Source organism: Oncorhynchus keta, chromosome 29, assembly GCF_023373465.1.
Source record: "Oncorhynchus keta strain PuntledgeMale-10-30-2019 chromosome 29, Oket_V2, whole genome shotgun sequence".
Taxonomy (NCBI): domain Eukaryota; kingdom Metazoa; phylum Chordata; class Actinopteri; order Salmoniformes; family Salmonidae; genus Oncorhynchus; species Oncorhynchus keta.
In genome coordinates, this window is record NC_068449.1 from 24,448,727 (window position 1) to 24,469,935 (window position 21,209).

The window sequence follows — 21,209 nt, forward strand, 5'->3', positions numbered from 1 at the left end:
GCTTATGTATTTTTTATTATATTTAAATGTAATAGATGTCAATACATTTGAGTTAATTTATTCAACAACAAACAATACAGTGATCATTTTATTCATCAATTGCCCAAATCTGCATTTCACTCTACATTGACCAAAATGATGCTGTGAACAATGTTCTTGTGTACAATGAAATTTGATTAACCAATTGCAAATGTACACACATCTCAGAGTGGGAAGGACAATTCTAGACTTTTAGGTTGACACGTTCATGATATTTCTTGTAGGGATCATTGACAAACCAGTTCCTCCTCTTCCAGAATTTTGTGGTCATTTTGTCCAAGAGCTTATTCTGTGTTTTGTTACAAAACACATGCTCCCTTAAACGCTTCTTTCTGGCAGGCAACTTCTTCCACAGTTTTTTCTTGTATCCAGCCTATTGAGAATCAGCAGTAAGTGTCAATTTGAAGACAGAGGAGAAACAGATCGCCAATGCCACAACCTTTATCGTTTCAGAACCTAAGGAAAACAGAATGAGAGACTTGTACATTACCTTGCGTCTAATCCACAGGCCACAGTGCAGACGCATGAACCTCTTCACCACTGACTTCACAGATTTCCTCTTCCCTTTTTTCACACTGATGTACGTGAGGTTTCTACTTGGTTGCTGGACCAGGCTGGGAATGAGAGGTGCAACCCTGCAAGAACCAAGCCCCACCCAAATTAGTAATACAATTGTTGTTGTTTTTTAAAAATGTTTTAATGTTTCATGTCATTCAAACAAACAAAGCTTGGGGATATTACTCTCTTATTAATTTAATTGATTAATGCATCTTTAAAAAACAATTGAAACAAAAGCTGTCTAGCTAGCTAAATTAATAGTTTAAAAAAAAGCTAATCGCACTTGATGAAATTGAATCAGCACGATATGACTTTTCTGAATCTGATGAGCAGTATGTATGCCTAGCGCTCACCGTTGCAGGATGCTCTGCTTTGGTGTCTGGAAGCCTTTGGCGGACAGAGAAGCCCATGCAGGAGTAGTGACCAGAGACCTCTGGACAGTTTGACGATTGATTATGGTGGAGAACCGACATATCTGCTGCCCCCTGGCAAACAGAGTCAACGGCCTCATCAAGCCTGTCCATGCAAAAATAAATACATTTCTAAATTAGGTAAGCTATATCTTGTTCAGTATCACCACACTAGCTACATAGCTAGTTACACAGCTAGCATCATGAGTATGTGCTGGCATTGGATAACCTTAGCCTGCGCTGGGCTAATAATAACCACGAATGTCGATTCGTTAGGCAAGCAATTAGCTAGGTATATAATCAATAGAATCTACACAAAACTTTGAATTCCTCACAGGTAAAAGCTCAATGATGTAGCAACGCATTACATACCAGGGACGTTCCTGGCCATGATGGCTGCCATGTTTCTTGTAATGCCGCCGTGAAGCAGGCAATAATAACAAAGCACTTCCGGGTCACGTTTTTTTTGTTGTTGTTGAGGAATCCTTCAGAATAAGAGTTCCAACCTGTATACTTCGTACTTTATTTGTATTTATTAGGGATCCCCACAAGGCAGCAGCTAGTCTTTCAGGGGTCCAAACGCATTAAGGCATGTACAGTCACACATTAAAGAAAATATAAAACTGTACATCATATAACATTATTCCATCACTACATATCTACAATACAAAATACAACCATACAACAATATTACAATGTACGTGTGTGTTGAGTGCGTGTGCTAGCGTGTGTCTATACCTGTGTTTGTGTGTGTGTGTGTGTGTGTGTGTGTGTGTGTGTGTGTGTGTGTGTGTGTGTGTGTGTGTGTGTGTGTGTGTGTGTGTGTGTGTGTGTGTGTGTGTGTGTGTCTCTTCACAGTCTCCGCTGTTCTATAAGGTGTATTTTATCTTTTTTTTTTCAAACTGATTCTACTGCTTGCATCTGTTATCTGATGTGGAATAGAGTTCCATGTAGTCATGGCTCTATGTAGTACTGTGCGCCTCCCATGGTCTGTTCTGGACTTTGGGACAGTGAAGAGACCTCTGGTGGCTTGTCTTGTGGGATATGCACAAGACATTCCACCAGACAGCTCGGTGCATTCAGCTTGTCAACACTTACAAAAACAAGTAGTGATGAAGTCAATCTCTTCTCCACTTTGAGCCATGAGAGATTGACATACACATTATTAATGTTAGCTCTCCGTGTACATTTAAGGGCCAGCTGTGCTGCCTGTTCTGAGCCAATTGTAAATTTCCTAAGTCCCTCTTTGTGGCACCTGACCACACAACTGAACAGTAGTCCAAGTGCAACAAAACAAAAGTATTCCTTGCCACCCATTCTGAAACTAACCGCAACTCAACTGTTAAGTGTTGCAGTTATTTCACACGCTGTGAAATGTGATGATGTAGGTGATGTGTATAGTGTTGAGTTATCCCAATACATTGACACACTCGGTTTACTCAAAGCCAGTGGCATGTCATTAGTAAAGATTGAAAAGGGGGGCCTAGACAGCTGCCCTGGGGAATTCCTGATTCTAACTGGATTATGTTGAAGAGGCTTCCATTAAAGAACACCCTCTGTGTTCTGATAGACAAGTAAGTCTTTATCCACAATATAGCACGGGGTGTAAAGCCATAATAACACATATGTTTATCCAGCAGCAGGCAATGATGAATAAAGTCTAACAAAACAGCCCCCACAATCGTTATATCATACATTTCTCTCAGCCAATCATGAATAATTAGGGTGAAAATAATGGAAAATGTGCACAATTATTGATATATTTTTACTAGTTATAAAATAATGTAAAGTATTTCTATGAGATATGTGAATTATTTGTTTATTTTAAAAACAATTCAAAGTAAAAAGGGGGTCCATTCTACTCAGGAGCACTTCTACTTAACAAATCCACAGAGTTTACACCCAGAGGACCCCGTCTGGTTTTATGAAGGGCAGACATGTAATAATATCCGACTAGTATTGGACTTGATAGACTACAGTGAGCACATTATTAGAAGATAGCTTTATTTGTAGACTTTTACAAGGCTTTTGATACAGTTGAACACAATTATTTGGTTTTGGTCAATATTTTCAAAGTGTAATTAAGACACCTTATAATAATAGTAATAGCTCTGTTCAATTATCCCATGGAACCTCACAGAGAATAAATATTAGACGCATAATTAAACAAGGATTCCCAATTTCTCCTTTCCTATTTTTATTGGTCACACAAGTAATGGCACTTCACATCAATAAGGATCGCTTTAGGGCTATTCTGATACAAGATAAAGAGATCAAATTTTACAATTGGCTGATGACACCACCAATTTTTAAAAGATCATTGAAGTCGGGAAAGCTATAACTTCGGTCTGTATCCTGTTTTATACGCTAGTAATTATATCATAACAGAATTTCACTTGAGAGTAGTGCATGGCTATGCTTTATTCCAGTCAGAGTCAGTGTTTTTCTCTAAAACATACAAATATTATTTTATTTTAAATAGCATAGGTGAAAAACATTTATATTGATGAACATAGATGTGATGCCGTTCAAACAGAAAATAAAATATAACACATAGTACCTCAGATCACCAAAATGATTCATATGTATAACCAACAAATAGATTATTTCTGTGACAGAGGGGAACATTTACTTAAAACAATCTTCAAAGCACAAGTTAAACACCCATCGATGTACCATGACTGAATGCATTTACAAACATCAACAAGAGTGATTTTCATAACACAAGGTCTCCACCAAGTCCTTATAGAGGCCCGCAAGCTCCATTTTCAACCCTCCTAAACCATCCAGTGTGTGCCTCTTTAAACCATTTACCTAATTAATCTAAAGGAATGCAAAGTTAAATTCAATTGATGACATTTTTTCTTATTTTTAACAAATGTAACGAGATCCACCATCACTAAAGCACAGAATACAGATGAAAAACACTTCTGCTTGTTAAAAATACATCTAGAAGATATAAATCGCAGGAAAGCTGGTGAGTTATCAAAAGTACTCAAATGGACATTCGGTAAACCATGGCTTGGTGTCTGCTTTCTCTTATGGTCCATTAGTCCACAACTGAGGCACATAGACTTCCCTTGATTCTGCTCTAAAAGCCAGACATTTCACCCCAATAATAGGAAGTATCAGATGAGGGTGGGGACATGTTCACCAACCAGCATATACTGGCTCGGCGTCACATGGGATCCCGTAGTATACACCTTGCGGCTTCTCTTTGGTGAACAGAAATTGTCGCGCGAGGGAAATCTCTCCACCTGTGTCTCGCATTCGACACAACACCAGTAGGATGACAAAGAGTAGGGCCACTGGACCAGAGAAAAGAGAGAAACAACACATCAATAGTGTATGCAAAAATACTAAAAAGGTCACTTACTACTACTCTCGATTACTTCAGCATGATTTATATATTTCACCTAGTTTTTTTTCTACAGGATGTGGCCTCGAGATCAAATGACCTATAAGCATAATTAAATAATATTTGGATATTTGTAGTGCAGAGAAAGTGCATAAAAGTAGTATAATTGGAAGAAATAAACAATGTTCATGTCAATGAACAACTTTTCTTGATTAAAGGGTCACTAAAACCCCAAATAAATATGTGAATTTCATTATGAAAGCTTGACAAGGGTTTTCAACATCTAACTGGTAGCCTAAAGTTCAAACCACTTTCCTCCCACTACACCAAAATGTTAACGTGTCTTCAGACATACCCCCTCCTCCAATGACAAGTAGAGCAATGGTGATAGGGGCCAGCTCGCAGTCCTCCCCTGCCTTGCGGAAGAAGGTCTCCATGCAGTAACCTGGAGCAGTGCTGCCTTCAGGACAGAAGGCAACGCCAGGGCACCGGATGGGGTTCACGTCTGGACTCTGTGGAACAGATGAAGTGAGCCCTGGTCATTAAAGTTGGTCAGGAAATCCCTTGGGGATAGTTTCAGTATTAGAGGTGTTTACAGGGAATACGAGTTGTGGTACTGACTGGGCAGTAGTGGTTTTCGGGGCAGAGGTTACAGGTCTCCTGGCCCCAGTGGATCTGGAAGAAGCCGCTGCTGCAGATTTGACACATACTCTGACGGGGAGCCTTGTGCAGGCCTGTCCAAAACCAATCATCCATTTAAAACTGTCTGAGTCTGCTATTACGGTGTACTACCTTCACAAATTAGAACATGCATGTCTTCCTTTAGTGTGTTTATATATGTAATCCATTTAGTGCCAGATAACCCTTCTGTAAATAGAGCTACTTCAGTCATAGACTATACAGACATAGTTAAAGATTGACTTGATATTAGATTGAATGGAACATTCTCAGCCACAATTTTAATATTTTACACACTGAATAGCACAGTTGATATTTTTGGCTGGCACTGGCAGTTACCTGGACGACAAGGTGTGCACTCCTTGGCAGCAGCCTGGAGGGACTCTGTACCAGCAGGACAGATCTGACACAGAGCACAATTGGAGGCGCTGTGGGAGTGACAGCCACAAGGTTGCAATGAATAGGGAAGAACTTATTGGAAATACTGTTTCGTACTGCTGGCTATGACCACCCGTGTCTGATCACTGAAATATTACAATAATAATATATTCAATGCCCACTAATAAACCTATGAGTCTGTCAGTCTGTGTGTCTGTAGGTGTTTTGGGAAGTAAGACTGTTAGCATGAGAGGGGCGCATGCAATGTTAGATCTGCAGACAAGCAACAGTTTGTGTGGATTATCAAGAGTTCATGCAGATCCCGCTGCAGTGCATACCACATTAGTTTAGGAACCACAGATCTAAGGTGACCATGAAGGGCAACATACTTGCAGAATGTTCCTCGTTGACATGGACTGCACAATGTGGCATTTTGTTGAGACATATAGAAACCTGAAAATAAAACGTTCCATTTCTATTTCTAAAGTCTTGGTTTGTTTAAATGTGCAACAAATAACTGAAGTCCAGCTCTTATGCAGTAGAGCTGATTGTTTTCATCAGTTGTTACACATTTTGTATTCACTCCTTTAACTTTCTCTCTGCCTATGTGCATGGCTGTTCAAAACAAACAAAAATTCACAACACTATAATATAATCACAGGAATAGTTACAAGTAAGTAATTATTGAAATGCTTATACAACCAAAACAGAACAAATATTGATATAAATACCTGGAGAACAACTTTGGCAGGAGTCGGAGCCTGTGTTGTTGCTGTAGGAGCCTGCGGGGCAGGACTGACAGACACGGCTGCCGGTGGAACTGCAAGAGAAGAGGAAGAGGATTAATGCAACAGTGGTCTACAGAATGTTTGTGAATCGGCTATGCCCTCAGTCGACAGAGACTTACTTGGTGTAAAAACCCTGGCTGCAGGGCAGACATCGCTGTTGTCCAGCCAGACTCTGAAAGAACCCTCTGGAACATGGGAGGCAAGCCCCAGTGAACAGACACAGCCCTGGTTCACGGCAGCAGGAACACAGGAAGGTGTCTGGGGGATGGATCAGAAGTCTATTATTGAACAGGCTGTGTTGTTTACATCTTAATTTTACAGTTTAGCCATATTATCTTTCACGTACTCTGTAGAGGCCACAGGCCAGACAAATGGCAGGAGTCAAATAATACAGCAAAGCTGTCCACTTAGCATACCATAAGAACAAACATCCTTGGTGTTAAAAATAGATGTCACATGGTTAAAAACTACATTACAGTGCTGCATCAATTGCCTGTGGTGTGTTTCTACCTAATTTATAGGTTGTGGTGATAAATATAAAAGTCTACACAGGAAAATTATTGAAATGTTGTAGCTAACAAAAAGAGCACTTTCTAAAGCAGTGAGCTAACATTTAGTTCTCTACTACAGCAAAACACAGTGACAATAAAAAGCTTTTGAGGAGGATTATTTAATTCTCAGTCTCCCTCTCTCTGCCAGGCCTGGGTAAGCAGGCCCATAGTTCAGACTCACCTTTGTCGGAGTAGGACCCTGGGATACAGGCCTCACAGAGGGCAGAGCAGCCTGGGGACGTGGTGCTGAGGATCATATGGGGGGTTGCTGTCACTTTCTCATTGAATGTAGGGGTCTCACTGACTGTAGGGGTCTCACTGACTGTAGGGGTCTCACTGAATGTGGTTGTTTCTGTCACATTCTCAATGAATGTGGTGTTCATCACAGAAAGACCGAGCATCGGCGCCGTCGCCTGGCTCACCACCACACCTGTTATAACAAGACAGACCTTCAGAGAAATAGTTCTAGAAACAGGAGAAAAGTAAACATTCCCAGCCTCTCTCTAAGTAGCAATGTGTTAGATATGCAAATGCTACAGTGGATCTTTTATTTATTCACCTTTATTTAACCAGGTAGGCCAGTTGAGAACAAGTTCTCTTTTACAACTGTGACCTGGCCAAGATAAAGCAAAGCATTGCGACAAAAAACAACGCAGTTACACGTGAAAAACAAAAGTACAGTCAATAACACAATAGAACAATCTATATACAATGTGTGCAAATGGAATAAGGAGGTAAGGCAATAAATAGGCCAAGAGTAGCGAAGTAATTACAATTCAGCAAATTAACACTGGAGTGATAGATGTGCAGATGATGAAAGGCAAGTAGAAATACTGGTGCGCAAAAGAGCAAAAAAGTAAATAAAAACAATATGGGGATGAGGTAGGTAGTTGGATGGGCTATTTACATATGGGCTGTGTACAGCTGCAGTGATCGGTAAGCTGCTCAGATAGCTGATGTTTAAAGTTAGTGAGGGAGAGAAGTCTCCAACTTCAGCGATTTTTGCAATTCATTCCGGTCATTGGGAGCAGAGAACTGGAAGGAAAGGCAGCAAAAGTAGGTGTTGGCTTTGGGGATGACCAGTGAGATATACCTTCTGGAGGCCGTGCTACAGGTTGGTGTTGTTATGGTGACCAGTGAGCTGAGATAAGGCGGAGCTGTACCTAGCAAAGACTTATAGATGGAGCCAGTAGGTCTGGCGACGTATATGTAGCGAGGGCCAGCCAACGAGAGCATACAGGTTGCAGTGGTGGGTGGTATATGGGGCTTTTCACTGTGATAAAGGACTGTGATAGACTGCATGCAGTTTGCTGAGTAGAGTGTTGGAGGCTATTGTGTAAATGACATCGCCGAAGTCGAGGACCGGTAGGATAGTCAGTTTATCGAGGGTATGTTTGGCAGCATGAGTGAAGGATGCTTCGTTGTGAAATAGGAAGCCGATTCTAAATGTAATTTTGGATTGGAGATGCTTAATATGAGACTGGAAGGGGAGTTTACAGTCTAGCCAGACACCTAGGTATTTGTAGTTGTCCACATATTCTAAGTCAGACCCATCCAGAGTAGCGATGCAGGCGATCGGTTGAAGAGCATGCATTTAGTTTTACTAGCATTTAAGAGCAGTTGGAGGCCACGGAAGGAGTGTTGTATGGCATTGAAGTTCGCCTGGAGGTTTGTTAACACAGTGTCCAAAGAAGGGCCAGATGTATACAGAATGGTGTCGTCTGCGTAGAGGTGGATCAAGGACTCACCCGCAGCAAGAGCAACATCATTAAAATATACAGAGAAAAGAGTCGGCCCGAGAATTTAACCTTGCGGTTTCCCCATAGAGACTGCCAGAGATCCGGACAACAGGCCCTCCGATTTGACACACTGAACTCTGTCTGAGAAGTAGTTGGGGAACCAGGTGAGGCAGTCATTTGAGAAACCAAGGCTGTTGAGTCTGCCAATAAGAATACGGTGATTGCCAGAGTCAAAAGCCTTGGCCAGGTCGATGAAGACGGCTGCACAGTACTGTCTTTTATCGATGACGGTTATGATATCGTTTAGGACCTTGAGCGTGGCTGAAGTGCACCCGTGACCAGCTCGTAAACCGGATTGCACAGCGGAGAAGATGGTCAGAAGATGGTCAAAATGGTCAGTGATTTGTTTGTTAACTTGGCTTTCGAAGACTTTAGATAGGCAGGACAGGATGGATATAGTTCTGTAACAGTTTGGGTCTAGGGTGTCACCCCCTTTGAAGAGGGGTATGACCGCGGCATCTTTCCAATCTTTAGGAATCTCGGACGATACGAAAGAGAGGTTGAATAGACTAGTAATAGAGGTTGCAACAATGGCGGCGGATAATTTTAGAAAGAGAGGATCCAGATTTTCTAGCCCAGCTTATTTGTACAGGTCCAGGTTTTGCAGGTCTTTTAGAATATCTGCTATCTGGATTTGGGTGAAGGAGAAGCTGGGGAGGCTTGGGCAAGTCGCTGCGGGGGATGTTGGCCGGGGTTGGGGTAGCCAGGAGGAAAGCATGGTCAGCTGTAGAGAAATGCTTATTGAAATTCTTGATTATCGTGGATTTATCGGTGGTGACAGTGTTTCCTAGCCTCAGTGCAGTGGGCAGCTGGGAGGAGGTGCTTTTATTCTCCATGGACTTTACATTGTCCCAGAACTTTTGGGAGTTAGAGCTACAGGATGCACATTTCTGTTTGAAAAAGCTAGCCGTTGCCTTCCTGACTGACTGTGTGTATTGGTTCCTGACTCCCCTGAAATAGAGCACATGACCTGGGAAGCTAGATATTCAGAACCCATATAGCCTAATGGGTCAAAACACTGATTAGTATGGTTCAGAAGACCAAAAGTTCATCAGTGATTGGTATTTGATGGCGTAACCCATTGCAGACATCATGTGACACCTAACCTTCCCCTCACTACAATCAGATTATCTTTCAGTAGACATCCACAGATTTCAACCCTTAGTGTTTGAGGAAAATCCAGTAATAGGCCTATGTGGCACATTCTCCAAAGAGGAGTATAAATTAAAAGCCTTGTTCCTGATCAAAGAATGGCAAAACATTCCAGCATGAAAGATTTTAGATGTCTACTTGCTCATTCCTCTGATATCTTACAACAATGTTGCCATTCTGAATCACACCCACCTGATCTATTTCACAATGAGGTAGCCAATGTTTCACAAAAAGTATTTCAAAGTAAGTCTTCTTTAGGATATGTAGCCATTTGTGGAGTGTGTAATGTGACACTATTAAACACCTTTAACACAATATATCATGATGTCTGACCTACAGTGAGTTGGGGAAAGAGAGCAGCAGCACACAGAGACGTTATTGTGGCAGTAATCACATTAGCAGTGAGCCGAGCTGCTTTACTGAGAGAACGACACCCTCTTCAAGAAATGCAATTATTCAAAAACAGGTCATGAGATTTCACCTGGTTTATACTCCAAAAATGCTCAGAGTTGGCCAGGGCCCTCTGTTTATACTGTACCGTATATTCTATTGAGTTTAGATTGCCAGAGCATGGGGAACTGCTTGGGTAATGTGTGTTAATTGACTACTAGAATGAACTGCAGGGCTTGATGAATAGGTCCTAAAGGCCAACAAATGTCACCTCACAATAACAGTTGAATGTTGATTAACATTAACTTTAAATGCTGCACTTATGCAGCATTGTTGCAAAGCAGTGTGTAATGTTAAGGTTGCATTCAGTCATTTAAGAACGTTTTGAATCAGAGAATAAACCATGGATACCACAGTGTGTAAAACTTTAAAAAATCAAATCAGAATTGTGAATGATAAATTGAATGGCGTGCCTAAGGAAAAAGTCTAGCCAAAGTTCATAAACAGAAAAAGATCTACACAGTTGCACTAGTGGGTGAGTACCTCAAACAATCCCATGTAGAACTGTCTTCAGTCATAGGTTGCTAAAAAGCAGTCAGTGTTGTTTGCCATGGGTGTATTCATTACGCCAATTCTGTTGCAAAACGTTTCTTAAACTGAAACAAACGAAACGGGGAGGGACCTACCTGAATCTGTCCAATAGAAACTCACGTTTCGTAACTGTTTGTACTAATGATTACGCCCCAGTTGACAAACCAAGACAACAAACCTCCAACCTTACCTAGCAGACAAGCGGCAGCTATCGCAGTCAAAACTCCCCAACATTCCATACTCCAGATATTATCGTCAAAGTCACAAAAACGTTTTATAGAATTTCATCCCTGACGGTTGTCTTTCTTTTAGTGAAGTCCACGGTGAGTTGCTTGTTTCTCGTTGCTTGTCGGGCTCATCAATGTCATATGACAAAATACAGATCATGTGATTTTACTTAGAAGTTTTGGCAGATATCTGTATATTGACGAGATGCTCATGTCTCCGCACTAACAATGGGAGTCGTCCCAAAGACGGGAAGGCAGGCGATAAATTTATGTCCAAAATAAATCCATTGAAACGCTTTGGGTTTATTTTGAACAGATTTAGCAAAATTTTGGGAGAGTGAAATCTCCCGCTTTGCCTCTTCCTCTCTGGTTTCGATAACGTCAAAGCGCAGCCGCAGAATAAAATCATGCAGACAATCTGGTGTTAAAATAATGAATTAAATCAATAAATTATTATATATAATTTATTTTCTAGGGGCCAAAGTATATTACAGTGAAACTGTACTTGCTGAATTCGACTTGTCCCCACCCCATTCTCTTTTCAATGTGTATATACATTTTAAACGGGTCACATGAAAGTGATGTAGTCTATGCTCTAAAACCAGACATACCGCACATTTAAATTCACAAAACCATTTCAAATAAACAGTTCTATGACAACGTTGTACACCACCAACAATATACTTCCATAATGTGCAGCAGGGTTGGGTAGATTACTATCTAAATGTAATCCGTTACTAGTTACCTGTCCAAAATTGTGATCAGTAACACAATTTTGGGATTACCCAAACTCAGTAACGTAATCTTATTACATTCAGTTACTGTTAGATTACTTTCCCCTTAAGGGGTGTTAGAAGAAGATAAACATGTATGTTACCAATTTAAAAACATATTTTGCAGGATACATCAATGTTAAAGTTTACATAGCTGGCCATAATATGGATGTTCAATTTTACTTTATGAGTTGGTTATGTAGACTTCTTCTAACCCCTCGCTTTCTACTGCATATAAAATAACATGATTCAATTATATCTTTACATTCATGTATACAATTTCTAAGTCCAAAAATGGATGTAGCAACAACAGATTCCCCCTTTAAGTCTATCAAAAGTGTGTGAGTTTGAGCATGTCCCCATTAGAGTTTTATTCCATTGACTGGGATCTGCACTATGCAGCTGTTGCAAGAGCATATTTTTCACTGGCTGTCCACTGGTTTCAAAAACAATGATTGATAGGCAGCTTAAACTTCTTGAATTAAACCACATTCCCATTTGTGCAAATTTAAGATATAAATGAAAATACCATTAAATAATCAATAAACAAACAAAGAACATGTAATAAAACCTTTAAAGCAAGTCTTCTGCAAAAAGTTCCAAAAATTGGAATACTGTGTAAGAGCCTCTAGCCCTGCCTCTAGGCCTGCCCCATCCCCTGGTTTAAACGTCTCTAGAGACTATATCTCTCTCCTCATTACTCAATGCCTAGGTTTACCTCCAATGCACTCTCTTCCTACCATACCTTTGTCTGTACATTATGCCTTGAATCTATGCTATCCTGCCCAGAAACCTGCTCCTTTTACTCTCTGTTCCGAACGTACTAGACGGCCAGTTCTTATAGCCTTTAGCCGTACCCTTATCCTACTTCTCCTCTGTTCCTCTGGTGATGTAGAGGATAATCCAGGACCTGAAGTGCCTAGCCCCACTCCTACTCCCCAGGTGCTCTCATTTGTTGACTTCTGTAACTGTAAAAGCCTTGGTTTCATGCATGTTAACATTAGAAGCATACTCCCTAAGTTTGCTTTATTCACTGCGTTAGCACACTCTGCCAACCCGGATGTCTTAGCCGTGTCTGAATCCTGGCTTAGGAAAACCACCAAAAACGCAGAAATTTTCATCCCTAAGTATAATTTTTTTCCGACAAGATAGAACTGCCAAAGGGGGCAGAGTTGCAATCTACTGCAGAGATAGCCTGCAGAGTTCTGTCTTACTATCCAGGTTTGTACCCAAACAATTCGAGCTTCTACTTTTAAAAATCTATCTTTCCAGAAATAAGTCTCTCACCGTTGCCACTTGCTATAGACCCCCCTCTGTACCCAGCTGTGCCCTGGACACCATGTGTGAATTGATTGCCCCCCATCTATCCTCAGAGCTCGTGCTGCTAGGTGATCTAAACTGTGACATGCTTATAACCCCGGCCATCCTACAATCTAAGCTTGATGCCCTCAATCTCACACAAATTATCAATGAACCCACCAGGTACAACCCCAAATCCGTAAACATGGGCACCCTCATAGAAATCATCCTAACCAACTTGCTCTCCAAATATACCTCTGCTGTTTTCAACCAAGATCTCAACGATCACTGCCTCCTTGCCTGCATCCGTAATGGGTCTGTGGTCAAACGACCACCCCTCATCACTGTCAAACGCTCCCTAAAACACCTTTCTCATCGACCTGGCCTGGGTATCCTGGAAGGATATTGACCTCATCCCGTCAGTAGAGGAATGCCTGGTTATTCTTTAAAAGTGCCTTCCTCACCATCTTAAATAAGCATGCCCCATTCAAAAAATGTAGAACCAGGAACAGATATAGCCCATGGTTCTCTCCAGACCTGACAGCCCTTGACCAGCACAAAAACATCCTGTGGCGTTCTGCATTAGCATCGAACAGCCCCCGTGACATGCACATTTTCAGGGAAGTTAGGAACAAATATACACAGGCAATTAGGAAAGCTAATGCAAGCTTTTTCAAGCAGAACTGTGCATCCTGTAGCACAAACTCAAAAAAGTTCTGGGACACTGTAAAGTCCATGGAGAATAAGAGCACCTCCTCCCAGCTGCCCACTGCACTGAGGCTACGAAACACTGTTACCACCGATAAATCCACTATAATTGAGAATTTCATAAGCATTTTTCTACAGCTGGCCATGCTTTCCACCTGGCTACCCCTACCCCTACCCCGGTCAACAGCCCTGCCCTCCCCCAAACCTACCCCACTTTTCTTTCACCAAAATCCAGATAGCTGATGTTCTGAAAGAGCTGCAAAATCTGGACACTTACAAATCAGCCGGGCTAGACAATCTGGACCCTCTCTTTCTAAAATGATCTGCCGAAATTGTTGCAACCCCTATTACTAGCCTGTTCAACCTCTCTTTCGTATCATCTGAGATTCCCATAGATTGGAAGGCTGCTGTGGTCATCCCCCTCTTCAAAGGGGGGGGGGACACTCTAGACCCAAACTGCTACAGACCTATATATATTCTACCCTGCCTTTCTAAGGTCTTCGAAAGCCAAGATAACAAACAGATTACCGACCATTTCGAATCCCCCCGTACCTTCTCCGCTATGCAATCTGGTTTCAGAGCTGGTCATGGGTGCATCTCAGCCACGCTCAAGGTCCTAAACGATATCATAACCGCCATCGATAAGAGACATTACTGTACAGCCGTATTCATCGACCTGGCTAAGGCTTTCGACTCTGTCAATCACAACATTCTTATTTGCACACTCAACAGCCTTGGTTTCTTAAATGATGGCCTCGCCTGGTTCACCAACTATTTCTCTGATAGAGTTCAGTATGTCAAATCGGAGGGCCTGTTGTCCGGACCTTTGGCAGTCTCTATGGGGGTGCCACAGGGCCGACTCTCTTCTCTGCATACATCAATGATGTCGCTCTCGCTGCTGGTGATTCTTTGATCCACCTCTATGCAGATGACACCATTCTGTATACTTCTGGCCCTTCTTTGGACACTGTGTTAACTAACCTCCAGATGAGCTTCAATGCCATACAAATCTCCTTCCGTGGCCTCCAACTGCTCTTAAATGCTAGTAAAATTAAATGCATGCTCTTCAACCGATCGCTGCCCGAACCTGCCCGCCCGTCCAACATCACTACTCTGGACGGTTCTGACTTAGAATATGTGGACAACTACAAATACCTAGGTGTCTGGTTAGACTGTAAACTCTCCTTCCAGACTCACATTAAACATCTCCAATCCAAAATTAGATCTAGAAACAGCTTCCTATTCCGCAACTAAGCATCCTTCACTCATGCTGCCAAACACCCTCGTAAAACTGACTATTCTACCAACCCTCGACTTCGGCGATGTCATTTACAAAATAGCCTCCAACACTCTACTCAATAAATTGGATGCAGTCTACCACACTGCCATCCATTTTGTCACCAAAGCCCCATATACTACCCATCACTGCAACCTGTACGCTCTCGTTGGCTGGCCTTCACTTCATACTTGTAGCCAAACCCACTGGCTCCAGGTCGTCTCTGCTAGGTAAAACCCCGCCTTATCTCAGCTCACTGGTCACCATAGCAGCACACACCCGTAGCACGAGCTCCAGCAGGTATATCTCACTGGTCACACCCAAAGCCAATTCTTCCTCTGGCTGCCTCTCCTTCCAGTTCTCCGCTGCCAATGACTGGAACTAACTGCAAAAATCACTAAAGCTGGAGACTCTTTCCTCCCAAACTAGCTTTAAGCACCAGCTGTCAGAGCAGCTCACAGATCACTGCATCTGTACATAGCTTATCTGTAAATAGCCCATCCAATCTACCTCATCCCCATACTGTATTTATTTACTTATCTTGCTCCTTTGCACCCCAGTATCTCTACTTGCACATTCATCTCCTGCACATTATACCATTCTAGTGTTTAATTGCTATGTTGTATAAAAATATCAGATCCGTAGCACATTGGGTGAGGCGGGTTGCAGTAGAGTATGTTCAGTCCGTAGATGGAAATTGAGATTTAAAATATATACTTGTCTGATCTGTTTCACCTGTTCCTGTGATTGTCTCCACCCCCTCTGGGTGTCGCTTATTTTCCCCAGTGTATTTATCCCTGTGTTTCCTGTCTCTCCTTTGCCAGTTCATCTTGTACTGTATGTTTTGTCAAGTCAACTAGCGTGTTTATTTCATACTTCTTTTTGCTCTAGTCCTCCCGGTTTTGACCCTTGCCTGTTTCTGGACTCTGTTTCCCGCCTGCCTGACCATTCTGCCTGCCTCGGCCACGAGCCTGTCTGCCACTCTGTACTTTCTGGACTCTGATCTGGTTTTGAACTTTTTCCCCTGTCCATGACCATTCTCCTGCCTACCGCTTTGGACTCCAACCATCTGCCTCCTGTGTCTGCATCTGGGTCTCGCCTTGTGCCTTGATAATACGAAGAAAACAATATATACACGGGACGTGACAAGACAAAACAGACATCCGACTGCTATGCCATCTTGAAAATATTACTGCACTGCCGGAACTAGAAGCAAAAGCATTTCGCTACACTCGCATTAACATCTGCTAACCATATGTATGTGACCAATAAAATTTTATTTGATTTGCCCCTGGCTATCTGTATTACTATTTTTTAAGTACTTTTGATACTTATGTATATTTTTGCAATTATATTTACTTTTGAAACTTAAGCATATTTAAAACCAAAATACTTTTAGACTTTTACTCAAGTGGTATTTTACTGTGCGACTTTCACTTGTACTTGAGTGATTTTCTAGTAAGGCATCTTTACTTTCACTTGCTGGGCAGCAAAGAGCTGCTGGGCAGCAAAGAGGTGGGCTTTCACTGGACTGTCAGGAACAATAATAGCCGCTTCTTCTTCATCATCACTCCACAGTACCCAACTTTCCCAGTCACATCTCCGTAGACATTCAACACTAGCTCCAACTCAACATTAAATGGTGAATGATATACCGAGAGAAACTCACCATCTACGCTCTGCAATGGGATGAGTCAATAAGAAACAGAACATTTTAAAATTAAATCTCACACACCCCATGGGAAAAGTAACAATAAATGTGATAGGCTAATTACAGATTTGTACTCACCACTATTGAGTCATTGTTGTTGGTGAGATCTACATTGTTGTTGGTAAGATCTACATTGTTGTTGGTGAGATCTACATTGTTGTTGGTGAGATCTACATTGTTGTTGGTGAGATATACATTGTCTTTGGTGAGATATACATTGTCTTTGGTGAGATATACATTGTCTTTGGTGAGGTTCACAAAATATGGAGTAAAAACCTCACAGGTCAAATCAACAATTTCTTCTCCTACAACCAAGGGCTCACCTGACAAAAGGGCACATCACAGACAATCAATTGCCTCATGTAAAAAAATATATATTTTTCTGCATATCTAAGCATACATCTTGAGTTGTCTGTATCCTCATGACCAGTGGTTCTTTTTTTTAAAGAAACTAAATATGATTCTCTGCATCTCTGCTAAGATCTGGGTAAAAGATTGAAAGTAATGAGTCTTATTCAGTATGTTTAGTTGTTGCTTGCTTTTCTAAAGTCTACTAACCTTGCCAGCAGGCATGCCAGTTATGATAGTTAGACACGCTAGATACTCTAACTTTAAATGGCTTCTTGGTAGCTAGTTATGAATTTGGGAGATTGGGAACCTATCTAGGCTAGCTAAAGCCAACGTCATAAATTGCAAAGCGGCTAGTAGTATCAGAGATTTGATGTTATTTATTTATTTAAATAGGAGAATCTGAGGGGGCACGTGCCTCCTATGGGCAGGATGCCTGTTGCACTGTATGCTGTGCCTTCACTTGTATTGGTGAAGCATCTGGTATCAAGGATCTCTATTGAATCCTGCTCAGCATGGATACATATGGGTACAGTCAGGAAATATAAAGGGGGTAAACACACATGGGAAAACAAAGGGAGAGGAAAGAGCTGGGCTCACACTGGTTGAATCAACATTGTTTCCCGTCATTTCAATGAGATTACATTGAATCAACGTGGGATAGACGTTGAATTGTCGTCTTTGCCCAGTGGGAGGTGTTTGTTGTCTGAGTGATGAGAAAGGGGAAGAGACTTACCAGACTCATGTTGTCACCAAAGTGTTGTTGTCAATATATATATATATATATATATATATATATATATATATATATATATATATATAATAAACATCCTATACTTATTGCAATAAGAATTGTAGCTAATGGAAATTGAATTTACAAGACATAACACTAAGTAGATAAAACTATACTTCATCGACTTAGCTAGTAAGAACAGCTGATAGCTGGGTCATTCCACGTAGAGTGCCTTTTGCGTCCATTTGATGTTTTAAGTAGAAATTGTGCATCTTTAAAATAGACCACATGGAGAATTCAATAAATCAGATTTTTTAAATGAATAAAGACTTGCTAAAGTGCCACAATTCAGCATCTGTGTACCCTCTGTGTACCCTCTGTGTACCCTCTGTGTACCTTCTGTGCACCCTCTGTGCACCCTCTGTGTACCCTCTGTGCACCTTCTGTGCACCTTCTGTGTACCCTCTGTGTACCCTCTGTGCACCCTCTGTGTACCCTCCGTGCACCCTCTGTGTACCCTCTGTGCACCCTCTGTGCACCCTCTGTGTACCCTCTGTGTACCCTCTGTGCACCCTCTGTGTACCCTCTGTGCACCCTCTGTGTACCCTCTGTGCACCCTCTGTGCACCCTCTGTGCACCCTCTGTGTACCCTCTGTGTACCCTCTGTGCACCCTCTGTGCACCTTCTGTGTACCCTCTGTGTGCACCCTCTGTGTACCCTCCGTGCACCCTCTGTGCACCCTCTGTGCACCCTCTGTGCACCCTCTGTGTACCCTCTGTGTACCTCTGTGTACCCCTCTGTGTACCCTCTGTGTACCCTCTGTGTACCCTCTGTGTACCCTCCGTGCACCCTCTGTGCACCCTCTGTGCCCCTCTGTGTACCCTCTGTCTGTGCACCCTCTGTGTACCCTCCGTGCACCCTCTGTGCACCCTCTGTACCCTCTGTGTACCCTCTGTGCACCCTCTGTGTACCCTCTGTGTACCCTCCGTGCACCCTCTGTGCACCCTCTGTGCACCCTCCGTGCACCCTCTGTGCACCCTCTGTGTACCCTCTGTGTACCCTCTGTGTACCCTCTGTGTACCCTCTGTGTACCCTCTGTGTACCCTCTGTGTACCCTCTGTGTACCCTCTGTGTACCCTCTGTGTACCCTCTGTGTACCCTCTGTGTACCCTCTGTGTACCCTCTGTGTACCCTCTGTGTACCCTCTGTGCACCCTCTGTGTACCCTCTGTGCACCCTCTGTGTACCCTCTGTGCACCCTCTGTGTACCCTCTGTGCACCCTCTGTGTACCCTCTGTGTACCCTCTGTGTACCCTCTGTGTACCCTCTGTGTACCCTCTGTGTACCCTCTGTGTACCCTCTGTGTACCCTCTGTGTACCCTCTGTGTACCCTCTGTGTACCCTCTGTGTACCCTCTGTGTACCCTCAGTGACATCCAGGAAGATTTTAATCCAACATTTCTCCAAGTTCTCACCATCACTGTAAAGCCCTAGTTATGTTGATGCTTTGACAGTCATTTCTGAAGATTATTATTTATTTCATGTGATTTGTGATTCATTTAAACTTCTGTCCCACATTCTAAAGGCAACCCTGTTACGTGAACTGAATTCTCGTTTTAATGTGGTAAAACTATTCCTTTTTCAATATTTGTTTCAAAATCCTTTTGAATTCAATCACTTTTGACAGCAGCCCTTTTGATTTGAACAAAACCTTGCATACATATTAGCTCATTGTAGAATAAATAATAACATGGTTGGCAAACACTGTTTGTAAGCTTTTAAATTATGAACTCAACTGTTTAACATGGATGTCTCATTGTGTGGTGGGGTGTAAGGACGGACGCTGAAGATGAAAAGCAGGTAGGGGGAGTTAACATTTAATAAGGAACAGACATGAAACAAGACAGGCACACCGACAATCACTGCAGCAGCGGGGAACAGAGCTGGGGAACTGACAACTATAGGGGAGGTAATAAAACGGGTGATTGAGTCCAGGTGAGTCCAGTAATTCGCTGATGCGCGTGATGGGGGAAGGCAGGTGTGCGAACTGATGGTGGCAGGAGTGTGTAATACTGGGGAACCTGGTGCCTTCGAGCTCCAGGGAGGGGGAGCGGGAGCAGACGTGACAGTGGGGTATGCAAAATGGGTCAACTTTGAACACCTTTATCATTCGGGTCAAAAAAGTTACTTTCTGACCACTTCTTCCATGGGCAAACATGCATGTAAAGTTTTGTTTAAAACAAAAGTGATGTTGTCAGAAAATGATTGAATTAAAAATGGATTTACCCATCTAATAGTCAAATAGTGTAAAAGCAGGTAAGCTGATTCTACTATTTATGGCCATTTCTGGTGTATTGTGGTGGAAAACTGAGCAGGTCGAGAATAACATCAACTTAAATCAAATTATGTGCTGGATACAACAGGTGTAGATTTTAACGTGAAATGCTTACTTCCTAGCTCTTTCCCAACAATGCAGTTTAAAAAGTAAGACAAATAAAATTACTAATAAAAATGGAAAAAAATAGATAACAATAACAAGGCTAGTATTCAGACCCCTTCACTTTTCCCACATTCTTTTAACGTTACTGTCTTATCTACTCCTGCTCCTCCCCTCCAGCGTTCGACATCACAGGTTTACTAACCACCGGCCCTGGCTACCCATCATCACCCGCACCTGGACTCTCACCTTCTGGATTACTCCCAATATATATAGCATTATCTTGTTATTTCCCATCAGGTGTTATTGACTCTGGTTCCATGTCCCGAAGCTTCTCCTGTTTTTGTATTGTTTGATGTTTTATTAAACTCTCCACCTGCTTCCTGACTCCCAGTGTCTACGTTAAAGAATAACGCCTCAACATTATGGAAACAGCAGTTGATCAAGGCTTCTCTCATATGGTCAGAAAACAGGGAAACCTACTTCGCCAACACCACGACCAGCTGGCTCAACTGGGAACGGCTATGGAAGAGGTCCTCGCGTTCTGCATCATCTCGACGTTACCCAAGGGGTTATCTACCACCAGTCGACCCAGCGAACCAGTATTCCAGCCCATCCAGCAGTCTGTCCAGGTCAGCGAGGTCCATTTGTCCTTCCCCTGGTTTCCTACTCCAGTGCTCCTTTTATTTCACTAATCAGATGGGAGCCCCCACCACCGAGAGGTCCAAGATTGCCACGGTTATTTCCCTGCTGACTGGACGGGCGTTGGAGTGGGTTACGGCCATCTGGGAGAGAGGAGAGGAAGCGCTGGATTCGTATGAGGGGTTTGCTGTGTTCAGGGGGGTCTTCGACCATCCACCCGAGGGCAGAGATGGAGGCGAGCTCTTACTTCAACTGCTGCATGAAGGCCGGACTGCTGTGATGTATGCCCTTGCCTTCCTTACAGTGGCAGCATCCAGCAGATGGAATGAGCCATCAGAGGATTGTGTGAAAAGGTCCAGATGGAG

The 21,209-nt window shown here is 42.5% G+C and overlaps 3 protein-coding genes across 4 annotated transcripts in view; 1 reads left to right on the plus strand and 2 right to left on the minus strand.

The window, feature by feature from the left end:
- Positions 1 to 1,506, minus strand: mrpl35 (mitochondrial ribosomal protein L35). The gene is made up of 4 exons (XM_035742979.2): positions 1,380 to 1,506; positions 951 to 1,113; positions 530 to 674; positions 1 to 412 (listed from the first exon to the last, which is right to left on the minus strand). The coding sequence occupies exons 1-4, from the start codon at positions 1,408 to 1,410 to the stop codon at positions 224 to 226; spliced, it is 528 nt and encodes a 175-aa protein (XP_035598872.1). The 5' UTR covers positions 1,411 to 1,506; the 3' UTR covers positions 1 to 223.
- Positions 1,507 to 3,000: 1,494 nt separating this feature from the next.
- On the minus strand, positions 3,001 to 11,031 carry LOC118362558 (major surface trophozoite antigen 11-like). Of its 2 annotated transcripts, none has more exons than XM_035742980.2 (9): positions 10,883 to 11,031; positions 6,942 to 7,190; positions 6,329 to 6,467; positions 6,153 to 6,241; positions 5,811 to 5,874; positions 5,383 to 5,471; positions 4,987 to 5,099; positions 4,721 to 4,877; positions 3,001 to 4,315 (listed from the first exon to the last, which is right to left on the minus strand). In XM_035742980.2, exons 1-9 carry the CDS (start codon positions 10,929 to 10,931, stop codon positions 4,158 to 4,160), a joined length of 1,107 nt encoding a protein of 368 aa, XP_035598873.1. In that variant the 5' UTR covers positions 10,932 to 11,031; the 3' UTR covers positions 3,001 to 4,157. The 2 variants fall into 2 exon arrangements, with proteins under 2 accessions (XP_035598873.1, XP_035598875.1); XM_035742982.2 differs by lacking the exon at positions 10,883 to 11,031 and adding an exon at positions 10,645 to 10,772.
- LOC118362560 (lateral signaling target protein 2 homolog) overlaps positions 10,888 to 21,209 on the plus strand; it is a 79,900-nt gene continuing 69,578 nt past the window's right edge. Inside the window, exon 1 of the mRNA XM_052486285.1 lies at positions 10,888 to 11,015. The gene's annotated coding sequence lies outside the window, so the exon portion shown is untranslated. The remainder of the gene's footprint in view (positions 11,016 to 21,209) is intronic.

What these genes read in the sequence shown, in the direction of transcription:
- mrpl35 (XM_035742979.2), bottom strand. Translation starts at nt 1,410, where the DNA reads ATGGCAGCCATCATGGCCAGGAACGTCCCTG. An exon ending in CATGGCCAGGAACGTCCCTG is followed by an intron (nt 1,114 to 1,379) that starts GTATGTAATGCG and finishes TTGCATGGACAG; the next exon opens with GCTTGATGAGGCCGTTGACT. An exon ending in AAGCAGAGCATCCTGCAACG is followed by an intron (nt 675 to 950) that starts GTGAGCGCTAGG and finishes TGGTTCTTGCAG; the next exon opens with GGTTGCACCTCTCATTCCCA.
- LOC118362558 (XM_035742980.2), bottom strand. Translation starts at nt 10,931, where the DNA reads ATGGAATGTTGGGGAGTTTTGACTGCGATAGCTGCCGCTTGTCTGCTA. An exon ending in AGCTGCCGCTTGTCTGCTAG is followed by an intron (nt 7,191 to 10,882) that starts GTAAGGTTGGAG and finishes TTGTTATAACAG; the next exon opens with GTGTGGTGGTGAGCCAGGCG. An exon ending in CAACGAGGAACATTCTGCAA is followed by an intron (nt 5,472 to 5,810) that starts GTATGTTGCCCT and finishes TCACTCCCACAG; the next exon opens with CGCCTCCAATTGTGCTCTGT.